This window comes from Podarcis raffonei, chromosome 11 (genome assembly GCF_027172205.1).
Source record: "Podarcis raffonei isolate rPodRaf1 chromosome 11, rPodRaf1.pri, whole genome shotgun sequence".
Lineage (NCBI taxonomy): Eukaryota > Metazoa > Chordata > Lepidosauria > Squamata > Lacertidae > Podarcis > Podarcis raffonei.
In genome coordinates this window covers 58,829,533-58,857,040 of record NC_070612.1, presented here as the reverse complement: position 1 = coordinate 58,857,040, position 27,508 = coordinate 58,829,533, and the positions used below count along the sequence as shown (strand labels likewise).

The window sequence follows — 27,508 nt, the reverse complement described above, 5'->3', positions numbered from 1 at the left end:
AAAACAAACAGAAACATTAAACAAAGGCATAAAATTCATAAACCATACTTTTAAATAACAAATTTCTCAGACCTCCTCATACTTCTCCTTCTTGTATCCCAATTAAGATTATTTGTTCAGCAAATCCTTCATTTAAAGCATTACAGCTTGTAACATTACCTTATTTTTCAAACCCTTTCCCCCCCATCTATGTTCTTATATATCATTGCAGCTAGAAACCTCTCAATTTCAATCCAACACCATCTAACTTTCTTAAATTTTACAATATTTCTGAAAATAGTCCTTGAATTTTTTCCAATCTTCTTCAGCCGACTCTTCTCCCTGGTCACGGATTCTGCTCGTCAATTCTGCCAGTCCCATACAGTCGATCAATGGAGCTCACAGTTTCAAGTCAATGTTTTATGGTGGCACTGGTGCACCCAATGCAATTGATCCATTACTGACCCTTCTCTTATAGCCTGGCCATGAACTCCCTCTCCCCCCCCCCGATTTCTCCCATCTGAGTGGCATAAGCCTCTACAGGGTGCAGCTGTTGTAACCTGAGTTGCTGTATCAGCCAGTGCAACGACATTCCAGATGTTTTGATATCAGACCAATCTTATGCGGTTTGGGGTGTCTCAGAGGCCACTGACTTGAAGGGCCATAAATACACCAAACCACATAGGATTTGGCTGAACATCACAATCACAAAGCGCAGCATTGCAACATTGACTTAAGAGAGCGAAGGTAGTTCTGCATAGGAATTACATGAGGCTGCTGCCATCTCGTGGCCAATTCAAGACACTATTGATTCTGATATTTGACTCATTAGCCGTTGCAGCACGACAGATGGCTTTATTTAACTATTCTGTGCTAGTCTGAGATTCAGGTGTTGATTTATTTACACTTTTTGTTGTCTTTGCTCTTTGCACCGGCTCCTTTATATATCTGCATCACAAAGCAGATTGTTAGATTGGGCAGCAACACCTTAAAGGAAGATTCTCCCTGGTTCTTCAAGTGTAAAAAAATACATAGTGAAACATCCATTAAATAACTTTTGATCATTAACAGATTATTAATGATAACTCTGGAACTTGATGGTTAAGTTGCAATATTAATTGCTATGTTTCTAGTTTTCCAGACCATCAGTAACATGACAAAGTTATGACGCCTGTCACTTCCAGGCTATGTACTGCTTCTGTCATGTTCATTACTCAGTGACTTTGAATAATATATTTAGGAGGTCCTTAGAGGTCATTGAGCCCAACCCCCTACTCATTGCAAAGGAAACTTGCCTAGGAGGTAGAGCTATTGCTCTGCAGCAGTTGCAACTCCCATGAACAAGCTAGCATTGCAACTTCTCCCAATAACAATCTAGTCAACCTGTTTGTAAGTGACATGGCTGCTACATGGCAGTGTTAAGTTCTTGAAACAAACACCTATATGTAGGGAGTAGGGCTGGGCAACATCTGGTTTTCAACATCGCGATATATCAGCAGCTAAATATGCAATACAGTGGTACCTCTGGTCACGTACTTAATTTGTTCCGGAGGTCTGTTCTTAACCTGAAACTGTTCTTAACCTGAAGCACCACTTCAGCTAATGGGGCCTCCTGCTGCCGCTGCTGCACAATTTCTGTTCTCATCCTGAAGCAAAGTTCTTAACCCAAGGTAATATTTCTGGGTTAGCAGCGTTTGTAACTTGAAGCGTATGTAACCCGAGGTACCACTGTATGCTGATATATCACAGGGTCTCTTCACTTTGCCCTTTCAGTGCCCTCCTCATATATACGATGCCATATATACACATGTGGAGCTGAAGCTAGCTGGGGATAAAAAGGGCAAGTCATGGGAGAAACAAGTGATTCTGTCTGGGGTCAGCTAGACAGATTTTTGGCAATTTGATTCTCCAGAAGGGAAATGAGGACAGCAAACTCGCCCCTTGGTTGCGCAACTGCACTGAAGGTGGCTGCAGCCAGATCCAAAATATTTCTGAATGTAAAAAGGTGAGGTCTTTCAGTGATCAGGTGGCCCTACAGAGAAATGTTAATAACCCAAATACAAGATTGTCACATGATAGAGATAGAGGCAGAGGCAGAAGCAAAGGATTACGCTTGGTCTAGGACCATTGACCATTGGCAATGATGAGAGTTGGAGTCCCACAACATCTGATCCCTGGTCATGGCAGATGCCAAAATGCCCACAGACGCAAATGGCTAAGTAGCACCACACAACTCACCCAAGACCGAAAGGTGTTTAATGCCATTTCAGACAGATTTTCTCCACTGTCAGACCCTGCCCTCCAGTAAGTCTGTGTTTTGTGCAAACAGGACAACCATATTCTCAGAAAACTTGAGAGAGTCATCAACTATCCAGCCCTTCGGGATCAAGGGGAGGACGTACTCTGTAAACTTGGCAAAGGTGGTTCCTGTGACTCCGTAGCTGTAAGACGATTTCCTCTCCACGCCAATTGTTTTGGGTTTCCGTTTTGCAATGCCTTTGTATAACTTCCACTGTAGATCCCTCAGGCAATCAAAAGTTACATAGCCTGTTTCTTAAAAGAAAAAGAGAGAAGAACACTAGATGCAAACATTGCTTTTATTATTCAAAAGGGGGGGAGGAGGTATGGCAGAAATAGATTAAAAAGCAACCACGAACAAACCAAGCCAAGTGAAGCCAACCCAAACTGAAATATACTCAGAGTCGCAAAGTGATTTCATGCTCTTTATTCAGCTCATAGTGTTGAGGAGGAATGAATGAATGTCCCCTCAAAGTATCTGCTTTATATACATTATTTACACAATGGGCTGCACATGATTGGCTAATTCCGGAATTCTACTGTAAGCCAATCAGGTTGTGGATTCACTTCTATCTGGAGCATGATTGGGTAGTTCCTGCCAACCAATCATACTGCTGCATTGTTCTAGGACCAATCAGACTGCTGCATTCTGAATCCTATTGTTCTAGGACCAATCAGACTGCTGCCTTTTGGATCCTATTCAACTCAGTACATAACACAAGCCAACCCCAAGAGTGCCAAATATAGCCCAGTGAGGAGGACTGAGCATGCCCAGTAGGCATGGAATGTTGAGTACCTGTTGGAAAAATCCGCTCCACTTCCCAGTGGGGAGGAGTTGTGGTGGATCGCGTGGCCACCCACTCCCCAGTGGGGGCGGGGGACTTTGTCCCCCATTGCCCAGGGATCCCGGCCATGTCAGAGCCCGGCCGGCCAATCCGCTGGCCTGGGGTGTGTGTGTGGCCGGGACAGTTTAAACCAAGGAGTGAGCCGGAGGACTTCCTCTTGGCTTGCTTCCTCAATCACCAGCCCTCCCTCCCTATTTGCAGGTTAGGCACTGGCCTTGCTATGGACTTCAGTTGGTCACCTTGGTTGTCCAAGGGGCCTGGTAGGAATTTTTCCACTTGGCAAATTGGCTCTGGCCACTTGGTTTTCGCCAACCTCCTAGCAATCATCACAACTTTGTTAGGGTTGCGGTTAGGCATTGTTTGACCTTGTGGGGGGGAGGGGAGGTGTGGCCATCACCTGCTCCTCCAAGCTTAAGGGTATTCCGTTAAAGGAATCCGGGGGTGTTGATCTTGTCCGAAGCCCGGCTGGGGGGCTAAGGCCTTGACACGACCCCGACGGGAACACCAGGGGGAGCTTGAGTTGGTTCGCACCGACAGGGCTCTCTCTACCGGTGGTTTACCCTGACTGGACTTCCTGCACTGTGGGCAGGAGTCAGATATAGTCAGGTCCAATCAATGCCTAAGCCAATACCGCTCACATTCTGTAATTCAATAAAGTTGTGGCCAAATTTGCCCAATAACATAAACCTAATATCTCTGTCCTTGTGTGAGTTATTTCCCAACGAAGGGGTGGTTGCAGGGTCTCGATACGCAACAAAAACAGAAAATGGGAGAAAGGGAAGAGAAGGAAGTGGCCTGGTTCTGCCGTTTACCACTTACATTATCCTGGAGGAGGTCATGCCTGATAAGCTGAACCGCTGGAATAGGACCACTCCTGTTGAGGAGAGATGACACACTGCAACAAATTTGTTGCAGCTCCCACTTGCACTACTACCTCTGCAACAATTACTGCTACTAATTATATATTTGTAGGGACGCAGGGGTGGCGCTGTGGGTTAAAGCCTCAGCGCCTTGGGCTTGCCGATCGAAAGGTCGGCAGTTCGAACCCCCGCAGCGGGGTGCGCTCCCGTTGCTCGGTCCCAGTGCCTGCCAACCTAGCAGTTCGAAAGCACCCCCAGGTGCAAGTAGATAAATAGGGACCGCTTACTAGCGGGAAGGTAAACGGCGTTCCGTGTGCGGCTCTGGCTCGCCAGATGCAGCTTGTCACGCTGGCCACGTGACCCGGAAGTGTCTCCGGACAGCGCTGGCCCCCGGCCTCTTGAGTGAGATGGGCGCACAACCCCAGAGTCTGTCAAGACTGGCCCGTACGGGCAGGGGTACCTTTACCTTTAATTATATATTTGTAATTTCCCCTGCTGCCAAGTTAAGAAGAGACACTTTTATAGCTGATTAATTGATCAGTATATGTTTAGTGGGATTGTATGGCACGTTGGGGATGGGACAGTACCTCTGGTGGGGGACACGTTGTGCTCTTCCTAGGGTGGGTTGTCCCCACCTGTGGCTCCTAGAAGCTGTCGGCACGCCGCAGTGGCCACACCCTGGGAACAGCTTCGACTGGCCGGCTAAACCAGATGAGGGTAACTGATGGGTCTCAGTGGGTTGGAGACTTCCCCTACCTGCGAAGTCAGGCTCTGGGAGATTGAGCAGACAAGACCAAGAGTGGGTCCAACGGTCAAGAAGGCAGCTACAGTGGTGCCTCGCAAGACGAAATTAATTCGTTCCGCAAGTTTTTTCTTCTTGCGAGTTTTTCGTCTTGCGAAGCACGGTTTCCCATAGGAATGCATTGAAAATCAATTAATGCGTTCCTATGGAGACCGCTTGCCAGGCTGGCGGTGCGGAGAAGGGCTTTTCTCCCCACCGCAAGCCTTCAGGACAGGTACGGGAACAGAGGGGAAGGCGCGCAGCGCTTCTCCTGTGTTCCCGGGGCTTGCGGTGGGAGGAGGGTTTTTCCTCCCCACCGCCAACATTCAGAACAGCATTCTGAATGTTGGCGGTGGGAAGGAAAACCCTCCTCCCACCGCAAGTCTTCAGGACAGCCATCCGAAGGCTGGCGCGGGGAGAAGGTCTCTCTGCCCCACCGCCAGCCTTCGGAGGAGCCTTCCGAAGGCTGGCGGCGGGAGGAGGTCTCTCCGCCCCACCGCCAGCCTTCAGAGGAGGTCCGAGGACAGTGGGGAAGACGCGCTGCGCTTCCCCGCTGTCCCGGAGATTTCCCTATGGGCTTTCGTCTTGCAAAGGAAGCCCATAGGGAAATTCGTTTTGCGAAGCACCTCCAAAACGGAAAACCCTTTCGTCTAGCGGGTTTTCCGTCTTGCGAGGCGTTCGTCTTGCGGGGCACCACTGTACTGCATGTATTGTAGAGGGAAATGAGCGGCAGATGGGGTTTGCCAACCTGTGAAGGTACCCCATCTTGTTGGCATCTGTCTGCTTGAGAGAGACAACAGATTTCACCTCTGGGAGTGAAGTCAAGTTAGCAGTAGTGAAGTGACCTTCCTGGGGGGCAAGCTTGGGAAATGGGTATGGAGATCCTGGGAGACAGGGTTGTGTTTGAGAGATAGGGATGGAGATGGGAAAGAGGATTTGTCTGAGGGAGAACTGGTTCTGATTTGAGTGGAACATCCACAATGAGAAGACTAGAGCAAGAGGAAAGAGCCTCACAGCTTAGATGGGAAGACTGGGTTAAGTGTCTGGGGGAAAGTATACAGTCAGGAGTTAACTGGAGGGCTGAGTTTGAGTCAGGAGAGGTAGAAGCTGTGAGGATACTGTCTACTTGGGTCTCGTTCCAGTCAGGAGGGGAGAGTTATTCTAGGAAAAGAGGACTCCCAAGCCAGTAACAAGGGGTGAGGTGATCCCCTGGGTCTGTAATACTAATTGGAATACCTCAGGAATGGGATTGCTAAGAGAGTGGGTAACTGGGGAAAAAGTGCTCCTCGCTCATGAAATTGTAAATTGTAGACATTCATTTAACTGAAGTACCATGAGGTGGGTCTGCTATACTTAATTGGGAGCAGTTAGTGGGGCGAATCTGCTACATATTAACTGGTGTTAGTGGTGGGATCCGCTACAGGGGTGCTTTCATCATGGTAGCAATCAGGCCCAAATAGTTTTAAGTCCACCTCATAGTCATGTTTATGATCAGAACTAAAGCTTGAACATCCAGTCTCTGCTTGCCTGGAGTCTTCGTGTCATGCTTTTTCCATTGCCAACCATAAACTATTTAATTTTCTATACTTTCACTTAAACCCACTCATTTGACTAGGCTGTAAATTGTGCTGGAGCCTAAGAGCTCCCTTCATTCCTACTTGTACATAACAGAATAAAATTTGCTAACCTCGAACTGTTGGTAGCCTATGAGTGGGTTGCTCTGCTAACGCAGCCCGAGACAGTAGTTTCTTCTTTTGCAGCTTCAGTGTAAAATACTGTATTCTGCACAATATCTCTCCCGAAAGACACTGCTTTTGAATGGCAGAAATTGGCAAGGACATGACCCTCTTGATTAAAACCAGGTAAGGAAGCAGGTGTGCTGGTGGCAGTTCCATGAGGTAATGTTTCTGTTGCGTTCTAGAAATAACGCTTTTGCTTTTTAATTTAGACTGAGTGGAAGGCACAGGTGCAGAAGTATCTTTCGCTTCTTGGGAGTCCTTTGCCAAATCCGGATCCCGTGAGTCTTTTGCCAAATCCGGATCCTGTGAATCTTTTGCCGAATCAAGATCCTGCGAGTCTTTAGTTGAATCATGTTCCCATGAATCTGGATCTTGTGAGTCTTTAGTCAAATCAGGATCCTGTGAGTCTTCAGTCAAATCAGGACCCTGTGAACTAGAGTCCTGTGAGTCTTTAGCCAAATCAGAATCCTGTGAGTCTTTAGCTGAACGTGAATCGGAGTCCAGAAAAGCTTTAACCAAATCTGGATCCCAGTAGTCAACATCCCATGAGCCTTTAGCCAAACCAGGATCCCAGGAGTCAGGATCCCAGGAGTCCTGTGCCAACTCAAGAACCCATGTGAAAGGATCCCAGGAGTCCTGTGCCAACTCAGGACCACGCGAGTCTTTGGTCAAATCACGATCCTGTGAGTCTTTACCCAAATCAGAATCATGTGAGTCCTTAATCAACTCAGAATCACGTGCATCAAGATCCTGTGAGTCCTTAGTCGACTCAGAATCCTGTGAGTCCTTAGTCAACTTAGAATCCCGTACGTCAAGATCCTGTGAATCTTTAGCCAAGTCAGATTCCTGTGAGACAAGATCCTGCGAGTCTTTAGGGGAACCGGAATCCTTTGAGTCATGATCTTTTGAGTCTTCAGCCAAATCACGATCCTGTGAATCTGTAACCATAACAGGATTCAGCAAGTCAGGATTCAATGAGTCTCTATTGGAATCCTGTGAATCTTGAGCCAAATCAAGATCTTCCTTTATAACAGCCTCTTCCTGAGATGCGCCACGGTCAATGTGACGACATTTCGTGACCTTCAAGGTTATGCCACCTTCATGCTCTCCAAACTGTCTAATAGATTTTGTGATTGAATGGATGGCATGGAAAAGCGATGCGTGGGACTCCATAAAAGGCAGCCTATTGACATGCTGTGCTTGCCCTTGTTTAACGCTTTGAGAGGTCATTATCAGTTCTGACACCTGCACCAAAAAAAGACACAATGCCCTTATATCAAGCAATGGCCAGAGGCATAAGTCATAGATTAAAACATTTCTACCCTACCTCTTGATCTATGGATTCTACAAGCCAGTTAACGGCAGTGCTTGAATGAAGACAAAAACCAATAAAACTGAAAAAGCACAGTAATACACAATGCAACAAATCGAGAAAGGGCAGCACCAGTAATCTCTCAGTGAGCCTCGGAAGCTCTCCGGGAGAATGCTCCACCTTTGGTTGGAACTTAAAGGAAGGGATGGGAGTTCCACCCTGCTGGTGCCACTGTTAAAAAGTCTCTACCCACTATGGCTACCAACCAAACATCTGACCCGGGGGAGATATAGAGCAAGACTCCCACCCACCCCCGTTCATTGATCATGCTGGCTGGGACTGATGGGAGTTGTAGTTCAGCATCATCTGGGGAGCAATCCATCCCTGAATTAAGGTATTCCAGGCGGGGAGCAATTAGGGTTCGGCTTATCACTTCTTTCAATGGTTTTAATGTAAGGAAAGGAAAAAAGGAAACAATAAACAAGGGCTTGCTATAGCGTGGAGTGTTTTTGTTCAAGGTCCCAGCAGCTCCCTTTATTCCTCCTTCTCAATTTTCCACCCCTCAACAGCAATCCATGCCCACTGAGCATGCTCGGTCTTCATGGGCCTGTTGGGTTTCCCTCTCCATTTTTGGGGAGGAGGTGGTGGTTTTGTGTTTGTGTACACTGGTGTCTGTTCCCGACATCATGAACAAGTGGGGCTCCCCCTTTGATTTCTATGGGTACCCTTCGCTTCCATCTCTGGAGACATTTAAAAATACTTCCTTAGTGTGAACCATGAAACCACCTGCCAAAACAATGAAATGAGTTTTCATTGGGCTGCTTTGGGTGTTCCCCCCTCCTTCATGCATTTATTCCTCCTAGATATCCCCCCCCCAGTAAAAATTTGGGTGGTTTTGAGTTGGCTGATACCTCCTTGTTGTGTATGTGTGTGGTGCAGAAAAGGGTTCAAAGGCTTTTATTATTTTACAGTCCTGTGCCATGCAGCGTTAAAGCCATCGTTTTCCCAGTAGTGATGTACGGAAGTGAGAGCTGGACCATAAAGAAGGCTGATCGCCGAAGAATTGATGCTTTTGAATTATGGTGCTGGAGGAGACTCTTGAGAGTCCCATGGACTGCAAGAAGATCAAACCTCTCCATTCTGAAGGAAATTAGCCCTGAGTGCTCACTGGAAGGTCAGATCCTGAAGCTGAGGCTCCAATACTGTGGCCACCTCATGAGAAGAGAAGACTCCCTAGAAAAGACCCTGATGTTGGGAAAGATGGAGGGCACAAGAAGAAGGGGACGACAGAGGACGAGATGGTTGGACAGTGTTCTCGAAGCTACCAGCATGAGTTTGACCAAACTGCGGGAGGCAGTGGAAGACAGGAGTGCCTGGTGTGCTCTGGTCCATGGGGTCATGAAGTGTCGGACATAACTAAATGACTAAACAACAACATGCCATGCAGCTTGTTTTTAAACTTGGCTTCCCATACATCAGTAGCAAACTTAAAAACTAGTTTCTAATATATTTGCCTTCCTACCATCCTGGCCCTGAACTGGAAATGCATGGAGGAGGAAACAACAGTGTTAAGATCGTTGCACCCATGCGGGTGCCGCTGTGGTCTAAACTACAGAGCCTAGGGCTTGCCGATCAGAAGGTTGGCAGTTTGAATCCCTGCGACGGGGTGAGCTCCCGTTGTTCGGTCCCAGCTCCTGCCCACCTGGCAGTTCAAAAGCATGTCAAAGTGCAAGTAGATAAGTAGGTACCATTCTGGTGGAAAGGTAAACGGCGTTTCTGTTCGCCACAAGTGGCTTAGTCATGCTGGCCACATGACCCGGAAGGTGTCTGCGGATAAATGCCGGCTTCCTTGGCCTATAGAGTGAGATGAGCGCGCAACCCCAGAGTCGTTCGCGACTGGACCTAATAGTCAGGGGTTCCTTTACCTTTACCTTTACCTGTTCCAAGCACAGTTGCCACAGATACTGTTCCGGAGAGGAAAAAAGCATGCTTTTTTAGAGAGGAATTATCCCAGATAAACCTGTTCTGGAAATGTCATTTTATGTTAGTTAGCTTGTGACAACCGGCTTGTTCGATCATCTGAACAGCACCAGATCAGGGGGGGAAATGATGACTCTCCATGGATGCTGCTGAACGACAACTCCCATCATCCCTGACCACTGGCAATTCCTTTTTCTGCTTTTATAAATCTTATTTTTAAAGGAAAATTATGAGAAGAAAAAACTGCAGAACGGTCTGTTGCTTTTTCATTGTGAATCACTCACATTGCAGCTGTTCTTGGCTGGCTCATCATCTGGACTCATTTCAGCTGCACTTTGCTGAAAAAGAAAACAATTGAGCTCTGGGAGGCAGAAATCAGAAACTATCACCCTTAGAAAAGGCCTAAGATAGGGCTTCCCACTTTCACTTTTTAATTTTATTTTTAAAATAATATTTTTATTAAGTTTAACAATAGAAAAATAGGACAATAAAAACACAGAAAAACAATATAAAACACAACAATACAAACTTTCACAATACATAAAATACAAACATTTAACAAAAGGGAAAAAAAGAACAGTCAACACACAAAAAATAAAATAGGAAAAAACACAAATCACTCTTTTCTAGTTATTTATCTTCAATTAACTTATTTTCCTGACTTCCTCACGCCTCCCTTTTTTATATCCCTTTTTAACAATTAGTTCAGCAAATTCTTATCCTACCCACTTTCACTTTTTAATTTAGTATATAGCATAGAGAGGTTAGCTAACTTGGATTACACCCAAGTATTTATTTTGACAGAGTTTATATACTGCTTGATTGTAATAAAACCTCAAAGTGTTTTGAAAAAAGAATAAACAATAAAACTATCAGTTGATTTCAACTGTGTTTTTTTAATATTTAAAACATTCAAAATATAATTAAAAGCAAAATAAGCTAAAACCAGGTTTAAAACCATGACAGCTTCTATGACACAAGATATGAAACTCTCAATATGAAATATGAAACTCTCAGAATTAATGGTTGGTTTACTCCTGTGTATCGTTAGGCTCTTGCATTCATGGGTGTTTGCTACAATTTTAGCGATTTATTTATTTATTTATTTGTTAGTTAGTTAGTTATTATTTCTGAGATTTAGATCCCTCTCTTCACCATAGATGATCTCATTCCAGTAATGATATAGAATGCAATAAAATATAAGATGCATTTAAAACGGGGGGGGGGGATTAGTTATAATAGAAAAATAAAACACAGAGCAAAACACTGATCACCATCTTGCTGTGCAGGCCATCTGCACACATGTTCAAAACGAGTGGAAGAAGCTGGCACCCCAAGAGAGACAGCATTGGTGCCTGCCAAACCTTGGGGGCAGGAGGGTGTTGAACAACCAAGGGGCCATCACCAAGAAGGCCCATTGGTGAGTAATGGGTTCTCTGACCTCACGTGTTGATGTCATTATCAGAAGTGCTTCTTTAGCAGGTGGCAAAGGACAGGCAGGACAGTACAGGGACAGGTGCTCCTTTAGGTAACTGGCTCCCAAGCCATTCATTTTAGTCTCTCCAATTGTGAAATATGACAGGTTTCACTCTATAAATGGTGCCATTTCAAATTAAGTTTGATCTGGAATTTGTTATTTTTTAGATTTGCTTTATCATTTTAAGTCACCCAGAGAACTACCCTTACTTAGTGACTGATAAATAGAACGGATGAATAACAGATTTCCTAAGGAAAGCCCACAATGGAGATGTTGCCAATTTTATCATTATGATCCTTATGTGTGTATGTGTGTGTATTAAACCTCTCTTTCAACAAATCAGAATTCTGTCTCTTAGCCATTAAAGTTACAATCTCTTTTTTGAATTTAGTATATACATGCTTTGGTTTTCATTTGTTTCCCAGGTAAGTGTTTTGTGTATTTCCCCTCGACTCTGATAAAAGAAAAGATTAAAAAACCAGAAAGGAAAGCTATAGATAAATAAAAATATGGATAAAGTGGAAGCGACTGCAGAATTCTCTTTGGCTTTTTCATTATGAATCACTCACTTCGTAGCTGAAGAGAAACAACTCATTCTTCTCCCCATCGTCTATTCCCTCGCTCTCCTCAGCTTGACTCATCATGGCTGCACTTTACTGACAATGCAAAACAACTCTGTTCTGGGGAGAAAAAGACAAAGAGGGATATGCAGCATGGACTTGTTGAAGTTTAATGTTGTTACAAAGCCAGAGGAAATTTCTAGTTGCTGCTTCATATTGTTTTAAACGCAATGTTGGGTTTTCTTGAACATGGCACTTTGACTGGATTTATCATGTTGTGAATTGCCAACCCCCCCCCCACAAAACCACAGCTAGAGGGGCAAGTAGAAAAAATATAATTGAATATATAAATAAATACTGACAGGGTTCGCGGATGCTGAAATAACTTGGCATGCCTTGGGTACTATACATCTTAGGGTAGCATGACTTGGGCAGGGCATCATTCGCTGTCTCAGGCAGCAAAAGGTTTGGGGCTGGCCCTGGCTGCTTACTAATTCAGGATTATGCTTCATGCATCTGTTGACCCATGAAAACCCACGCCAGAATACATTTGCAAGTCTTCAAGGTGCCAGAAAACTCTTTTGTTGCTTTTAATGCAAGAGATGGAAAGTTGCTTCCATTTCTCCTGATACGTTTGCTCAAAGTTTGCAGTAAGGCTGGAAGACATTGGCTATATTTTAAGCACCCTTCCCGACTTGTTTGTGGGGAGGTTATATAAAATTGTGTCAAGCAAGTGTTATCCCATTCTTTCCAGTGCATTTTCTCATAACTACCCTCATTGCTAAATGTCTGGTTCTTTTTGGGGAGGGGAGAGTATTTGTCGCTCAAGAGCTCCAGGTCAACTTCAATCACACAACCCGAATCTGCCAGTATGTGACTGAATCCCACCTGTTTGGAAGTGTCCTAGCATAGGAGCCCCTTCTGTGAAATGTACCCATAATCCTCTTTCCAACATGTGCACAAAGGCACTTCCAGATGGTCTGCTTATTCACACAAAATTGTGTTGCTGTCCCACCTATTCTAGTAGACCAATTATCCCATCAAAATTACAAAACCGATAGGAAAAGTGAGGGGAAATTGCACTAGCAGCATTAGCTGGCAATGTCCCATAACCTCTGCAAAAACATCAGGATGACAGGTGTTCAATAAAGCAGGTGACAACCTCTAGCGAAATTTTGAGCGAAAATGTCAGCGTGAATGCACAGGAAATTTTGGTTGCCTCCAGAGGACCTATTTGCTGAGCATTCCCTCGAATTTGTGTGTGAGGAGGCAAGATGACCTTTTGTCCGTTTCACCGTAAGTGTTATCCCACTTCCCACTGAATTTTCCCATCACTGCTTTTGGGTAAGCAAGCTTGTGGCAGAGAGTTTCAAATCCAGGATTTTGCAGACTTGGGAAAGGTACAAATAAGGGCAATCAAAACTATCATGGAAAAAGATACTTTGACACAATTTGGTCTCCTGTTTCTCTTTTATTGAAGAAGAACAAGGTATTTCAATGCCATCATCATCACAGAGTTTTCTTTGGACATGATTGAAAATGTCTAGTAAACAGATTGCTAGTTGGGTGCCGATGGGAGCCAACATGACAGTGATGGCAGAATGAGAATTGGGGTGGCTGTTTGTTCTGTGGTATTATGCCATTGGACAAAGCCTTAGTACAACTTTTGATTTTGTTTCGTATAGTGGTTAGTACTCTGCGTTGTGAAATGTATTGCTATGATTTGCTTTAATAAATGTGCAATTTTATTTTGTTTTTAAGTGCAATAAAAATGATCATGGATGTGGAGTGACTCGCCTGTAAGGAAAGATTGCAGCATTTTGGATGTTTTAGTTTACATACCGATAAGAGGTGGCATGATAGACGTCTACAAAGGCATGCCTTGCAGGGAAAGTGGAAGGATATTTCCCTCCACCTCCGTCTCTCATAACACCAGAACTCCTGGACATCAAGTGAAGCTGCCAGAAGATTCAGGACAGGTAAAACAAAATCCTGTACTTCATGCAGTGCCCAATTGAGCTATGGAACATGTCCCACAGGAGGCAAATTAATGGAGGGCCTTCTGGTGGTTCCCTCGCTGCGAGAAGCCAAGTTACAGGGAACCAGGCAGAGGGCCTTCTTGGTAGTGGCACCCGCCCTGTGGAACGCCCTCCCACCAGATGTCAAAGAGAAAAAACAACTACCAGACTTTTAGAAGACATCTGAAGGCAGCCCTGTTTAGGGAAGCTTTTAATGTTTAATAGACTATTGTATTTTGATATTTTTTTGGAAGCTGCCCAGAGTGGCCGAGGAAACCTGGCCAGATGGGCGAGGTATAAATATATTATTATTATTATTATTATTAAGCTATCAATGACTACTAGCCACAAAGGCTATGCTCTGCATCTGGTTGGCCTCTGTGAAAACAGGACACTGGACTAGAGGGGCCTCTGGCATGATCCAGCGAGCTCTTTTTACATTCTTAACCAACCTTAGTTCTGTAATCTGAATTTGCCTCTATGCAACTGAATCCCTAACCCCCCCCCCCCGCAATTGGTGACACCACCAGTCATCATCCTCTGTTTGGCTCTGTCTAGCACAGAGGTTTTCAACCTTTTTGAGTCCACAGCTCCCTTAGCCAACTACATTCTTTCTGTGGCACCCCTGTGGGCAGTGCCTTTTTTCCTCTCTCTTAAAAAATGTTTAGGGGTACTCTCATTCCGACTCAAGAAAATCACCATTTTATAGTTCAAATCGGGGAAAATAAATACAGTACAGTGGTACCTCAAGTTACAGACGCTTCAGGTTACAGACTCTGTTAACCCAGAAATAGTACCTCAGGTTAAGAACTTTGCTTCAGGATGAGAACAGAAATCGTGCAGCGGCAGCAGGAGGCTCCATTAGCTAAAGTAGTGCTTCAGGTTAAGAACAGTTTCAGGTTAAGAACAGACCTCCGGAATGAATTAAGTACTTAACCCGAGGTACCACTGTAAATGGACAAAAGTACAAAGATTCACAAAATGTTTAGGGGTATGCGTACCCCTGCGTCCCCACAGGGGGGAAAAGCACTGCTTGTGGGGCTCAGAAGCCCAGTTAGGTCACACCTTGCCTGCAGAGCTGGCAGCCTCCTCCCCTCTCCCCTCTCCTTGGGAGTCCTCTGGGCAGTCCCTGCTGCCCTCCCTCGTCTCTGAACTGCCCCCCAACCCTGCCCCAAAGAGAGGTGCCTAGCAGGGGCACCATTCTCTTGTGGAGCTTTATAGCCAGCAGGGCTGCTGCAACAAACAGCTGTGCAAGCCTTTGGGAGGTGGAGACAGGAGAGGGCATCCGAGGAGGAGGACGGAGGGAAGGAAGGAGGGACAGAGACCAGTGTTGCCTGCAGCACCCCTGACCATCATTCAAGGCACCCCAGGGTGCCATGGCGCACTGGCTGAAAACCACTGGTCTAGCAGTTTGGGAATGAAATGTCTCAATCACAGTTGTTTTAAATTTCTGTTGACCTCAAGTGCTCAGCAGGGGACACGGGTGGCGCTGTGGGTTAAACCACTGAGCCTAGGACTTGCCAATCAGAAGGTCGGCGGTTCGAATCCCCGTGACGGTGTGAGCTCCTGCTGCTCGGTCCCTGCTCCGGCCAACCTAGCAGTTCGGAAGCACATCAAAGTGCAAGTAGATAAATAGGTACCGCTCTGGCGGGAAGGTAAACGGTGTTTCCGTGCGCTGCTCTGGTTTGCCAGACGCATAGCTGTCAACTTTCAGATTTGAAAATAAGGGATCAGCAGCCTCACCTGTCCCGGGGAAAGTCTACGGAATATCTAACAGGGATAGCAGTGGGAAGCAGCGGGAAACAGCGCTGGAATAAGGGAATTTCCCACAAAAAAAGGCAGAAGTGGCTTAGTCATGCTGGCCACATGACTCAGAAAAACTGTCTGTGGACAAACACTGGCTCCCTCGGCCTGTAATGCGAGATGAGCGCCGCAACCCCGGAGTCGGTCACGACTGGACCTAATGGTCAGGGGTCCCTTTACCTTTACAAGTCCTCAGTAAAATCTGTCACAATATTTGTACAATTATAGTTATTTTTATTTACTGGGGGGGGGGCTCCCCTGGCTACATGGGCGACAGAGTGAACCCTCCCACCCAGCCTGGAAGCTGCCCAACTTTCCCGGCTGCGCTAGGAGCCTTCTCTACCCTTCACACGTGCCAGCATCATCGTTACTCACGGGATTGATGCAGAAAGCAACTTCCAGGAACACCTGGACTCAGAAGATTTCAGGGCAGGTGCATTTTGGGTTGCTAGGAGACGGCGGGGGGAGCAAAGGACGCTGCCTCCAGCGCCAAAACAAAGCCTTGAATCCTTGGACTGGCTGACGGGGCGGAGTCGCGGCTGGAAGGAACCGACGGGGCGAGTCGGCGCTGCAGAAGGGCGCCGATCTACTGGATCGAAGGGAACCCGATCGGAAGCAAATCGTGCTGCCCAGAAGAGCAGCGGCGGGCCAGCAAGCGCTGCGAGGCCGGCAGCCGTCGGCGCGGGGAGAGGTTTTCATAGTGACCCCCATTATCACGCCACAACTTTCCCTGCCGGGGGGGCGGGCGGCACCGGGGAAGGACGCCCGGGGAAGGGAATCGGGCCGGGGCTGCTGCTGATTTCAAGGAGGCATCTGCCGTCGCAGCGTTTCCGGGCCCAGATAGGGCTGGAGGGAACCGATCCGATCATTGCCCTTCTCCAAACGGTGCCCGGACGCGCCGAGTCCCGCCCGTCGAATGCGAGAGGCGCGGAGCCCGGCGCCTGCTGTGCACCGAGGAGGCAGGAGGCAGATCCAGGCAAAATCGTTGCCCTGCGAGGGACCTCGGTGTTGTGTATTGAGTCAAAGGATTTTATATCTGTATTATTATTATTGTCTGTATTTGCATTAGGGTAAAGTAACTGCCTTTTGGTTCCAGAGGGTACAGCTACTATTGGTTCATTTAAGCTGCTGTATTTGGATCCTCTGTCTTACTGGTTTCCTCCAAAAGGCAGGACTGTGATTGCCTGATATTGTTCCCTCCAAAATGTATCCTGTCTAGCTAGTTCCCTGTCCCTATAAATGTAGCTCTCCCCTCCTCAGTTCTCAGTCTTGTTTGCTTTAATAAAGAAGTGTTACTACAGAACTGTCTCCAGCATATTATGTCAAGAGAGCTGAAATCACAAACCCCACGTCACAACACTCGGGATTCCCTTAAGGGCCTGTAAGACAGAGCTATTCCGCCTGGCTTTCAATTTGAACTTAGCCTGATCTTTTATTCCCCTTCCTTCCCTCCCCCTCCCCTTTTTATGAAGATTACCCGCTCTGGGATCCCACAGCTAATTCTCCCCTGGTCTCCTCACTGGCCCAAATAGGACTAATTTAGCCAGCTAGCCCTGGTGATCATCTAATGTTTATTGGGTGGATTTGCCCCCTAAAATGGTTTTTGAATTCTGAATTTATTGTTTTTCACCTTTTATGCTGTTTTTTGTTGCATCAATTAATTGTTTTAAATTTGTTGCTAGCAGCCCTGAGCCCGGTTTTCTGAACCGGGAAGGGGGGGTATAAATAAAATTATTATTATTATTAGGGCCAACCTTCGTGTGGAGAGTTGACACTCGGCCTGTCCCTGCCATCGCTGCTTGCTGCATGGGATCCCAAGCAGTGCTGGATTTACGTAGAAGCTAAACAAGCTATAGCTTAGGGCCCCACTCTCATGGGGTCCCCCGAAAAATTTAAAGGAAAAAAACCTGGATGTACATTTCCAAAATATAAGATAAAAAACAAATAAAATAAAACCTACATACAGCAACAGTGTTTTGTGTTGTGTAAGCTCCTATGATGCAAGTCTTGGGCCCTGCCTGGTAGCCTGCTTCCTAAAATATCCCTGGTTTGCTCATTTCTGTATCAATTACTTTGATAAAATACATGTTTTGTTATGTGCAAATGGCTTTAGGGACCTATTAGGTCCATAAATTACCATATAGCATATATTCAACACAAAAAACAGCGACAATTTGTTGTTGACAAAGGACAGCTGGACATATAAAGGGCCCCATTACCTTCAGTAGCTTAAGGGCCTCATCAAACCTAAATCTGGCCCTGATCAGAGTCAGAAGTTTTAGATGCCAAAATTCAACCCAGCCCCAAAGTTTTGATGTTTATTTAGCTTTGAGGGTGCCTTACTTGCTCAGTGCTGGAATTAAGTAATGGGCCTTTATTAGAAGCCAGGCTTGTGGGACGTGTGCCTTGAGGTTGGTGCAATGTCTAAATCCCTAGAAACCCCTAAATCTCTATACACACAGCAACCATGAGAACATAGCAGCGGGAGATGGGAGTGCAGGATGTCACCGTTGGCTCAGCTGAGAGATCAGCAACTTTTGGCTCTTCCACTCCTTTTAACTTTTTCCATTCTGACTCATTGTTATAAGAACTCTGTAACCAAGAACTAGTGATTGGGTTTCCTTTTTTTCTTCCTCCCTACCAATCCATTTTCCTTGAGTGTTGCTTTTAGATTATAAAATGGAGGGCAGAGATTGTCTTACAGATATTTGCTTTGGTTGAAGTGTAGGGTAAAGATCCTTAATCTAAAGCAGAAATCTAAAAAATTCATTTAGGATTGGATTTGATGTAGAAACTACAAAACGTGTTTTCCATGTTTAGCAAAAGGTAATATTTATTACATGTCAACATTACATTATTGCACACGTGATAGATGATTAATAGTTACAATCTCTTAAGCTACTGCTAACAAAAATTTACTTCCAATTTGCGCATTAGGCATTTAAATACAATGTACTTTCATAGTACTGAAGTGCACACTTTCATAAAACACAGAATATACAACATTTCTAAAAATATTAAGATGTAAGAATACAGCAATACCATTTTTACACAGTACTGTCTACATTCAGTGTCCTCTTCATTAAGAAGCAGTCAAATACTGGGGCTGTTCTCCATATGGAATTTTTGATTGCACTAGCCCAAAATTTCCACAGGGTAGAAATGCAGCAGTCCTAAGCAAAGGTTCTAATAGTCTCAGACATGCTCTTATTCACTGGCCTGGTTTGCACAGTACATTAAGCCATGGTTTAATGTAAATGAGTTTCACACTGGTACACACTCTATGTAGTGCTTATTCTTCATTCCTGTTACTGACACACCAAATGAAACAAGCCAGAGTCTAACTTCTTGTCATCCAAACCCAGCCTCATGTTTGTTCCCTTAAAACCAACCATGATCACTAAGTTTGTTTGGGAGGAAACAAACCCCAAACTTCAGTTTGGAAAAATTTCTTTTGAGTCCTGAATCTTCCAACATACTGCTTCATAAGAAGCACATGAGTTCTAGTGCGCCAACATGCCAAAGTTGCACAGAACCGTCTTTCCCTCGTTCAAGCATTTTTTTAAGTTGCACATTTGGTAAAAAAGGTAAAAGACTCGTGGATGGTTAAGTCCAGTCAAAGGCGACTATGGGGTTGCAGTGCTCATCTCGCTTTCAGGCCGAGGGAGCCGGTGTTTGCGCACAGTTTACCTAGTTGCACATTTAATTTACTATGTAGGAAAAGCCTGCCTTGAGCTTTTCCAAGGAAGTCTGCAAAGGCAGGGATTCCACAGCTTACCAGTTTGATCCACTGCCGAACTGTCCTCACAGTTAAGATTCCCGCACTCCCAATGTTTAACTTAAATGCCAAGGCCTGAATGGGTAGAACTGTGGCAGCTGATAAGGTTATTGCACTAGTAATCTTGCACTGAAACACATGTACCTTCTTCCCAACACTGCATAGCCCTCTCACATCAAGCATAGCATGAATGCCTGTCTATATAAGATAACTGCCAGCGTTAGAACGTTAGTTATATAGCCTTATGAAATGCTGGGGTGAAAAAATGGCTCTGTGTTTTCTCAAACTAATAAAAGAGCCACCACCTTCTTATGTGCAACAATATGTTAGCTGGAAGATCATATAAGCAGGCTTGTTTTTTAAAAAATGCATTCTTAATATGAAACATAATAAATCTCATTGAAATAAAAACAGCAGATTTAAAAAAAATTACTCCTCCCTCCCTACTTGAACAGTCGTTATCAACACTCAAAGTTGGTTTTACAAGTAAGATGTTTTGTTCTTATTTAGGTTGTAATTTGAAGACTTCTTAAAATTAACTCTGGCCACAAGCTGTTAGGGTAACAAAATCACATCACCCAGAAAAAATAGTGTCCTCTGCTGCTTGACAGGAACATAAAAATAAAATAAAATATCTAGACTTAGGAAATGTAGGGAGTGGTTTTAGAATTAGCTTCAGAATATTTTTAACCTGATTAAAACAAGCAACATCAAAGATTCTGCATTACCTTCTTTAAAATCACAGTGACTACATTGTTCCTTAAAATATTAGTGACTTTCCTGGTGGCAACCAAATATTATTAATACCTCTTAGAATAACATAGGATGGTGGGAGAGAAGAGGGGGCAGAATATCTGCATGTGTATGATGTCTGAAATGCAGATTAGATTGCAATCCTAACCCTACTTACTTGGGAGTAAGTTCCACTGAATTCAAGAGGACTTACTTCAAAGTAGATATTGTTAGGACTGCACTGTGACTCACCTCAACTCTGTTAGATCATATGCCCCTCAAAATTCAGACTTAACATTTGAAGAGAAAGTACTAAAAATACTTTGTAAAATTCTAGTACATGGTAGGATTATTTTTGCCTTAAATCATGCATTAATGTTAGGCCTACAGTACTGGAATTCCTTCTAATCCAAGATTTAAAAAGTAGCCATATGGCCTTAATACAATATTTTTCAGTCTTGCAAAATATTTGTGAACAGCTTTTTGCAGATTGAAATTTGAAGAGGTATCTCACAGTAAACCTAAGTGTTCTGAGCTTCTGCAGACCAATTTCTCTCCACACTCTTAAACCCAAAATATGCAAGGGCTAAAATTTAACACACAGATTACACTTTCAAAACACAGTACTTTTATTCTCCTGTAAAGGCAGCTGTATATTACAAAGCCTAAAGATGTGAAAACACACACACTGAGTGATTACTTCAGAAAGCAGTTTTGTGGTCTTAAAAGTTAACAGTCCCGATGTTTTAAATGTTAAAGCTTTCTCCACAACCACACGTTCCTTTGATGTTTGGGTTATTGAAAACAAATTCACTAGACAGTTTGTCTTCTATATAGTCCATTTCAGTTCCTAGAAGCGTGAGTTGCGCTTTCTTTTCAATAAACACTCTAACACCTTGACAAAAAGAAGAAACAATTATGAGATTTGAAAGAGAGCAAATTCTGGATTCCCCACCCCCCCCACCCCATGCAAAATATTTGTGAACAGCTAATCTTTGTCCTAGCATGCATCAAGACACATTATTTCACCCAGAGACAAGCTACAAAGACCTCAGGCCTGTTGTACTACAGTTTAACACCCCCCTCCACAAATTACCATATTTTTCGCTCTATTGGACGCACTGGACCATAGGACGCACCATAGGAGGGGGAGAACAGGAAAAAAAAAATTTTTTTCTTGTTCTCCCCCTCTAAGTCAAGGTGCATTCTGCGCGTTCAAGGTGCGTTCACCCGAAGCCTTTCGAGCTGCTCTTTGGGGCTGGCGGGGGGGGGGGGGGAGCGCTGCTTTCCCCCACGGCCAGCCTCCAAACCAGGTTGGGGAACAGTGGGAAGGCGGCGCTCCACCTCCCCACTGTCCCCTGAGCTTGTGGGGCTGGCGGTGGGGAAAGCAGCACTTCTCCCCACTGCCAGCCTCCAAACTAGGTTGGGGAACCGTGGGAAGGCGGCGCTCCGCCTCCCCGCTGTCCCCCGAGCTTGTGGGGCTGGCGGTGGGGAAAGCAGCGCTTCTCCCCACTGCCAGCCTCCAAACCAGGTTGGGGAACAGTGGGAAGGCGGCGCTCCGCCTCCCCGCTGTCCCCCGAGCTTGTGGAGCTGCACAGCACGCCCCAGGCTTCAGGATGCAGGCTGCTATCTGCAGGAACTCCCGCCGGGCTCCCAAGGCTTGCGGATAGCTTCCTGAAGCCTGGAGAGCGAGAGGGGTCGGTGCACACCGACCCCTCTCACTCTCCAGGCTTCAGCGAAAGCCTGCATTCGCTCCATAGGACACACACACATTTCCCCTTCGTTTTTGGAGGGGGAAAAGTGCATCCTATAGAGCGAAAAATACGGTAGATTGCAACCATTGCATGGTTGCCCTGCTCTAACTGCAGAAAAAGTGCTTTCTTTCTAATTCAGCATAATTCTAGTCAGATTGAGCTGATGCCACCTATTAGTGATTTATTTTCAATCTCTTTAAAATGTCTTGGCAGTGTCAATTCTGATGGACCATTTTTGTCCATTCAAAGCTGTGATTCAAAGCATAAACTTAGAAGTGCTGTTCCAGTATGTGAAACTTACCACATAAGAAGCACATTCAAATATTAGACCTTTAATGGCTAGTTACAGAAATCAAGTCTGACTGGCGACAGCATCAAGTTTATTGAGAGAAAGTCAATTTATCAATGAAGTGAATTAGGGTTACTTTTTAATTTACAGACACCAAATTTAGTGAGAAACCTGCACAACTGAGATTAAATGGCATTAACGATATTTTAGAGGAGGAGTAAAAAAGGACTTACAATTATCTCTGGGATACCAAAACACACTTACCATCCTGTACTACTTCCTCATCAGAGTCCCCCTTTGATTTTGTGTATTCTAGTGTATAAGAAAGTCCATTACAGCCTCTTGTACGGACACCAACTTTAACGCCTACCTGAAACATAAGTTTAAAAAACCAGTAAGAAAACTTTTTAAATTAATCTAAAAATTTCACAGCATCAGCAGAAATAGAAATTGTTTTCAAACATGCATAACCTCAGCTAATATGATTAGTACATTTACACTGCTGCACAAAGTAGAATTATAAAATAGAAAAAATGTTTTTTAAATGGTACAGAATGTTAATACAGCAAGCCTACAAGGCAACAGTCAATTAATCTACTAAAATGTCATGTCTGCATAGAAACGAAGGCCTGACATTCTCTGGTCTCCCAATCAGGAAAAGGTAATAAAGTTTCAGTGACATCAACAATTTGTGCATGATTCAAGCCTGGTAGATTTCATAAGTTGCATCCAACTGTATCCACCTGCTGATAGACAAGCATCTTCTGGATAAAAAAACCTAAGTGTAAAAGGGAAGTGGTGATATTTTTTGCCAATTCTACCTTTCCTTTACCCCAAAATCTTCTGCAGACATTTGAAATACCCTTTGAAACAGCATAGGAGGTGGTGCAGGGGGTTATAGGAACATAGAAAGCTGTCATACAGAGTCAGACCATGGTCCATCTAGCTCAATGTTGTCTATACTGAATGACTGCAGATCTCCAGGCAGAGTTCTCTCCCAGCCTTAACTGAAGATGCCAGGGATTGAACATGGAACCTGCATATAAAATGGATTCTCTTCCACTGAGTCTCAGCCCTTCTCCAGTGGAATCTGCAAGCAAGCAAGCAAGCAATCCACACATTTCCTGCTTCCAAATGGAAGCTTTTGCTGGATCTAAGAGCCTTCTAGCAGCAGTGGGACACAACTGGATACATCCCAACAGCACTAACTTTTTAAGGACTGGGACAATGGACTTAATAACGAATGAATCACATGTTATTCCAGACATTCTCACATGATATCAAGACACTCAGCATGTTTCACTTTATTTTTAATACATGTGAAAAAACAACAGTGAAGCTTCATCACTATCAACATGCAACACTCTAAAACCATTTTCACCAGGAACAGCATTGCCTTTCTCCACTGTTGAACATGCAGTTGCAAGATTAGTATAGTTTCAAATTTAAAATACAAAGTCCATCATTCACTCTATTTTACAATGTATTAATTCACAGGGTATCGGCTAGAACTATAACAAACAGCAGCACATGTAAACAAATATTAAACAGATGAGTAATGTCAGGCATACTCTCCATCTCTACTTACATGGTCAGGTTTGTCTTTAAGCAGTTGTTTTATCTTCTGCACAGCAGATGGGGTCTGAAATGTTTTTAGGAATAGCTTTGGATTAGATGAATACTCAGCTGCATCTTGTTATCTTAAATCAAAACCTGTTTTTCCCCACCACTTTCAGAGCCTAGGTTCAGTACAAATTCTCATATCCCCACGATCAACAGCTCATACTAGCAACGAACAGCAACTATTTGATTTCTTGGTATTTTAAGATCAGGTTGTAACTAGAGATCTGTGAACTTCACTCGGTTTACTTCAAAACTGGGCTCAGCGTACAATAGAACTCCTCAGCAACTCTAGTTTTATCAAGCACAATCCCAGAATTTGGTTGCCACACTTCCAATGGCATAACATGGTCTCAATCCACTACCCATCTTTGAATCCAGCCCAATGTCTCCTTTCCTTTCCATTTCCCTAATTTGATGGCAACTGGGATACCTCAATCCTTGGATGCTGCAAGGCAACTTCCCAGGCACCTGAGAAAAATTGTTTCCCCAAATCCTTAGTATAGACATCAGGTGTCCTGGAGACTACTATGTTGCTGCTGTAACACACAAAGTGCACAGAGGGAGGCACATCAGCTCAGATAATAAACAGAGCACAAGAACAACTTTCTGGAGAGATGTCGCTTTGTTTGAAATTAGAGTGAGCATTAAGAGTTGGATAAATTTGTAATCCAAACCAAGTAACCATGAACTTAGGTAATGCCACTAGTTCTAAACATCTTCAATTACCGTACATAAATAAGGTGACTTTCTGGAATGGATTCTACTCTGATTACCCCTAATTGTCACAAACACTGCAGCACAGAAACCAATGCAAATTTCTGAGAAAAGAATAAACTTCAGTAAAGTATAAAAAAGGAATCAACTGTCAGGGATAAATCACCCCGAGTAAGCGAAGCTAACGTATTTTTTGCCCTATAGGACGCACTTTTTCCCCTCCAAAAATGAAGGGGAAATGTGTGTGCGTCCTATGGGGCGAATGCAGGCTTTCGCTGAAGCCTGGAGAGCGAGAGGGGTCGGTGCGCACCGACCCCTCTCATTCTCCAGGCTTCAGGAGAGCCCCAGCACCAGCCGCACAAGGTCGGGGGACAGAGGGAGGCGGAACACCGCCATCCCGCTGTCTCCCGAAGTGGTTTGGAGGCTGACAGCGGGGAGACCCCGCCGCCAGCCCCGCAAGCTCCGGCGACAGTGGGGAGGCGCAGCGCGTCTTCCCGCTGTCCCCGTACCTGATCTGAAGGCGGGCAGTGGGGAGAAGAGCGCTTCTCCCCGCTGCCTGCCCCGCAAGCTCCGGGAACAGCTGGGAGGCGCAGCGTGTCTTCCCGCTGTCGCCGGACCTGGTCTGAAGGCGGGCTGCGGGGAGAAGAGCGCTTCTCCCCGCTGCCGGCCCCACAAGCGCCTGGGGGGGAAATAATTCCCCCCCCTTTATTTCCCCCCCAAAAAACTTGGTGCGTCCTATGGAGCGAAAAATATGGTAACTCTTCATTAGAAGAAACAAGGTAAGTTCAAAAGCGCTAGGCTTAATGAGCACAGCAATTATTTGGTAGGTCTTGCCCCTACGAGGCAGTTGCAGAGGCTAAAGATCCCAGCCTTCCTACAACTGCCTAAATCCCCTGCTCTCCTGGGTCCTTCCCAAGCAATCTGAAACTTCGCCATTGCACCTGTCTCTGTTCCTCCCTTTTCATACCTCTTTTGGTCCTGGGAGACCAGGGGAGGAGGGCAGCCTGTCACAGCAGCAGGAGGAGACACCCTGGATTCTTCACCAGCCTGACTCATCTCTGCCTCTTGGCTCCATCCTGTCCTGCTTCCGGACTTCTCTCTGCCACAGACTCTCCCTGCTCACCAAACCCTGTTCCCTCTTCCAACACCTCTAACCAACTGAGCTATCCAGGCTGACATCCTCCTCCCAAGGCTTCTCCCTCTGACCACTCACTGTCAACCCACCACCAATCCCCAGGCTCTGAGCCATCATCCCTTGGGGGCTCTCTAGCTGGTGCCTCTCACCATTCCTTGATGTCCAGCCAGTCCATGACATCAACCGCTCAACCTGTATATGCTAATCATAGTTAACAGCTTACCATGAAGAACACACTGATCTTGACTACTTTGCTCCTTCCTGCTACCAAACAGGAAGAACAAACCACGATCTTGGGCATAGGGTTATATCCAATTCAGGTGACAAAACAAGCCACATTTGTTCTTGCCTTACTGACTACCCAACCAATCTGTTTAAGTTGGCAGGGGGAGAGAAGGGTCAGGCACAAGGAGGCCAAGGAATGAACCTAGCAGGTGCCATCCTGTTCCCCTGCATGCACTCCTCAAAGAAGTTGTCCAGAATATGAAAAGAGGGTTTATGAAGGAAGGAAGAAAAAACATGCTATGCTACTCATACTGCGTTTGGCCTATGAAAAAAAATTCCTTTCTCATATTCTTCCCCCACTTTGTAAAAAGAAAAAGAGATTCCAATGATCAGAAACAGAGGATGACTATGCTACATTTTCAATGGTTGCATGTAACATATTCAGTGGCTGGAACTTATCTGAAGAGCCCTATGTGTTTTGTTTAGGGAAGTTTTTAATATTTGATGTTTTATCATGTTTTGAATATTCTGTTGGCAGAGTGGCTGAGGAAACCCAGCCAGATGGGCAGAGTATAAATAATGAACTGATACTACTACTACTACTACTACTACTACTACTACTACTACCACTATGTATCTGGTCCACCTTAGCAGAAACAGGACTTTCCCAAGTTAATTCCTTTCAGGCAAAGGCTTGGGAAGCAACGAGACTGCATGGGGGGGGGGGGCGCCTAAATTATATAATTGGTATCTGAATGATTGGTATTAGTAACTGTACAGTAGTACCTCGGGTTACATACGCATCAGGTTGCAGACTCCACTAACCCAGAAATAATACCTTGGGTGAAGAACTTTGCTTCAGGATGAGAACAGAAATCGTGTTCCGGCGGCGCGGCAGCAGCAGGAGGCCCCATTAGCTAAAGTGGTATCTCAGGTTAAGAACGTACCTCCGGAACGAATTAAGTACTTAACCCGAGGTACCACTGTACTATAATTTGGCATTCTTATTATGAGGCTATTATTGGACTGTACTGTAATTGAAAACGAATGAAAATTCTATTTTACACACACACACAGATAACCTGCAGGAGGAACAGCGTAAGATCTCCCTCCCCCCTGTGGCGAATGGCATCTCCCAACAGAGGCAAGGAGGGGAAACGCTTCACCCTGCGAACTTCCGCCTGCCACCCCCAGTTCCTGATGTGGCCTCTAAGACCTGCCCCTCCCCCAGCCCCTGGAACACGCCGCGACTGCGCCTGCGCAGTCCTCTTGTTTACCGGCCAGCGGAGGGTCGAGAAGCCCCGCCCCCAAGCGAAAGGTGAAGTGCGCGCGCACCCGCCTTCCCTCACCCCCCCCAAGGACTGACCAGTGTGAGGGCGGCTCTAGTGGCCTGAATCTTCCTCTTGCTCACGGCCCGAACGGTGGCTCTGACCATGGAAGAGGCCATCTCTCCCGCTCCGCCCTGTCAGCCCCGTCCTCCGAGGTTGTCCATGGACACGGCGCACGGAGCGACGCGCAGCTCGACGTCACGGCGCGCGGGTGGCGTCACGGGAGGGGGCGGGAGCTTAAGGACGGCGCGCTCCTATTGGGTACGCAGCGGGCCAGT

The 27,508-nt window shown here is 45.4% G+C and overlaps 2 protein-coding genes across 3 annotated transcripts; both read right to left on the bottom strand.

Annotated features, from left to right (window-relative positions):
• Window positions 1-2,213: 2,213 nt before the first annotated feature.
• LOC128423564 (protein starmaker-like) lies at window positions 2,214-16,368 on the bottom strand. Of its 2 annotated transcripts, none has more exons than XM_053408884.1 (5): window positions 16,028-16,368; window positions 11,841-11,951; window positions 10,079-10,132; window positions 6,451-7,747; window positions 2,214-2,532 (listed from the first exon to the last, which is right to left on the bottom strand). In XM_053408884.1, the coding sequence occupies exons 2-5, from the start codon at window positions 11,913-11,915 to the stop codon at window positions 2,267-2,269; spliced, it is 1,692 nt and encodes a 563-aa protein (XP_053264859.1). In that variant the 5' UTR covers window positions 11,916-11,951; window positions 16,028-16,368; the 3' UTR covers window positions 2,214-2,266. The 2 variants fall into 2 exon arrangements, with proteins under 2 accessions (XP_053264859.1, XP_053264860.1); XM_053408885.1 differs by having other exon boundaries at window positions 11,841-11,946.
• A 2,090-nt stretch (window positions 16,369-18,458) lies between these two features.
• ISCA1 (iron-sulfur cluster assembly 1) lies at window positions 18,459-27,430 on the bottom strand. Its single transcript, XM_053408894.1, has 4 exons — window positions 27,269-27,430; window positions 23,794-23,847; window positions 22,470-22,575; window positions 18,459-21,057 (listed from the first exon to the last, which is right to left on the bottom strand). The coding sequence occupies exons 1-4, from the start codon at window positions 27,347-27,349 to the stop codon at window positions 20,909-20,911; spliced, it is 390 nt and encodes a 129-aa protein (XP_053264869.1). The 5' UTR covers window positions 27,350-27,430; the 3' UTR covers window positions 18,459-20,908.
• Window positions 27,431-27,508: the final 78 nt, after the last annotated feature.

Excerpts from the sequence above, each read along its gene's own strand:
- LOC128423564 (XM_053408884.1), bottom strand. The coding sequence starts at position 11,915 with ATGATGAGTCAAGCTGAGGAGAGCGAGGGAATAGACGATGGGGAGAAG. Across the intron at positions 10,133-11,840 it reads TGTTTCTCTTCAGCTACGAA|CAAAGTGCAGCTGAAATGAG; the intron begins GTGAGTGATTCA and ends TTTCTTTTTCAG. Across the intron at positions 2,533-6,450 it reads TAGGCTACCAACAGTTCGAG|AAACAGGCTATGTAACTTTT; the intron begins GTTAGCAAATTT and ends TTTTCTTTTAAG.
- ISCA1 (XM_053408894.1), bottom strand. The coding sequence starts at position 27,349 with ATGGCCTCTTCCATGGTCAGAGCCACCGTTCGGGCCGTGAGCAAGAGG. Across the intron at positions 22,576-23,793 it reads TTAAAGACAAACCTGACCAT|GTAGGCGTTAAAGTTGGTGT; the intron begins GTAAGTAGAGAT and ends CTTATGTTTCAG. Across the intron at positions 21,058-22,469 it reads TGAGGAAGTAGTACAGGATG|GTGTTAGAGTGTTTATTGAA; the intron begins GTAAGTGTGTTT and ends CTTTTTGTCAAG.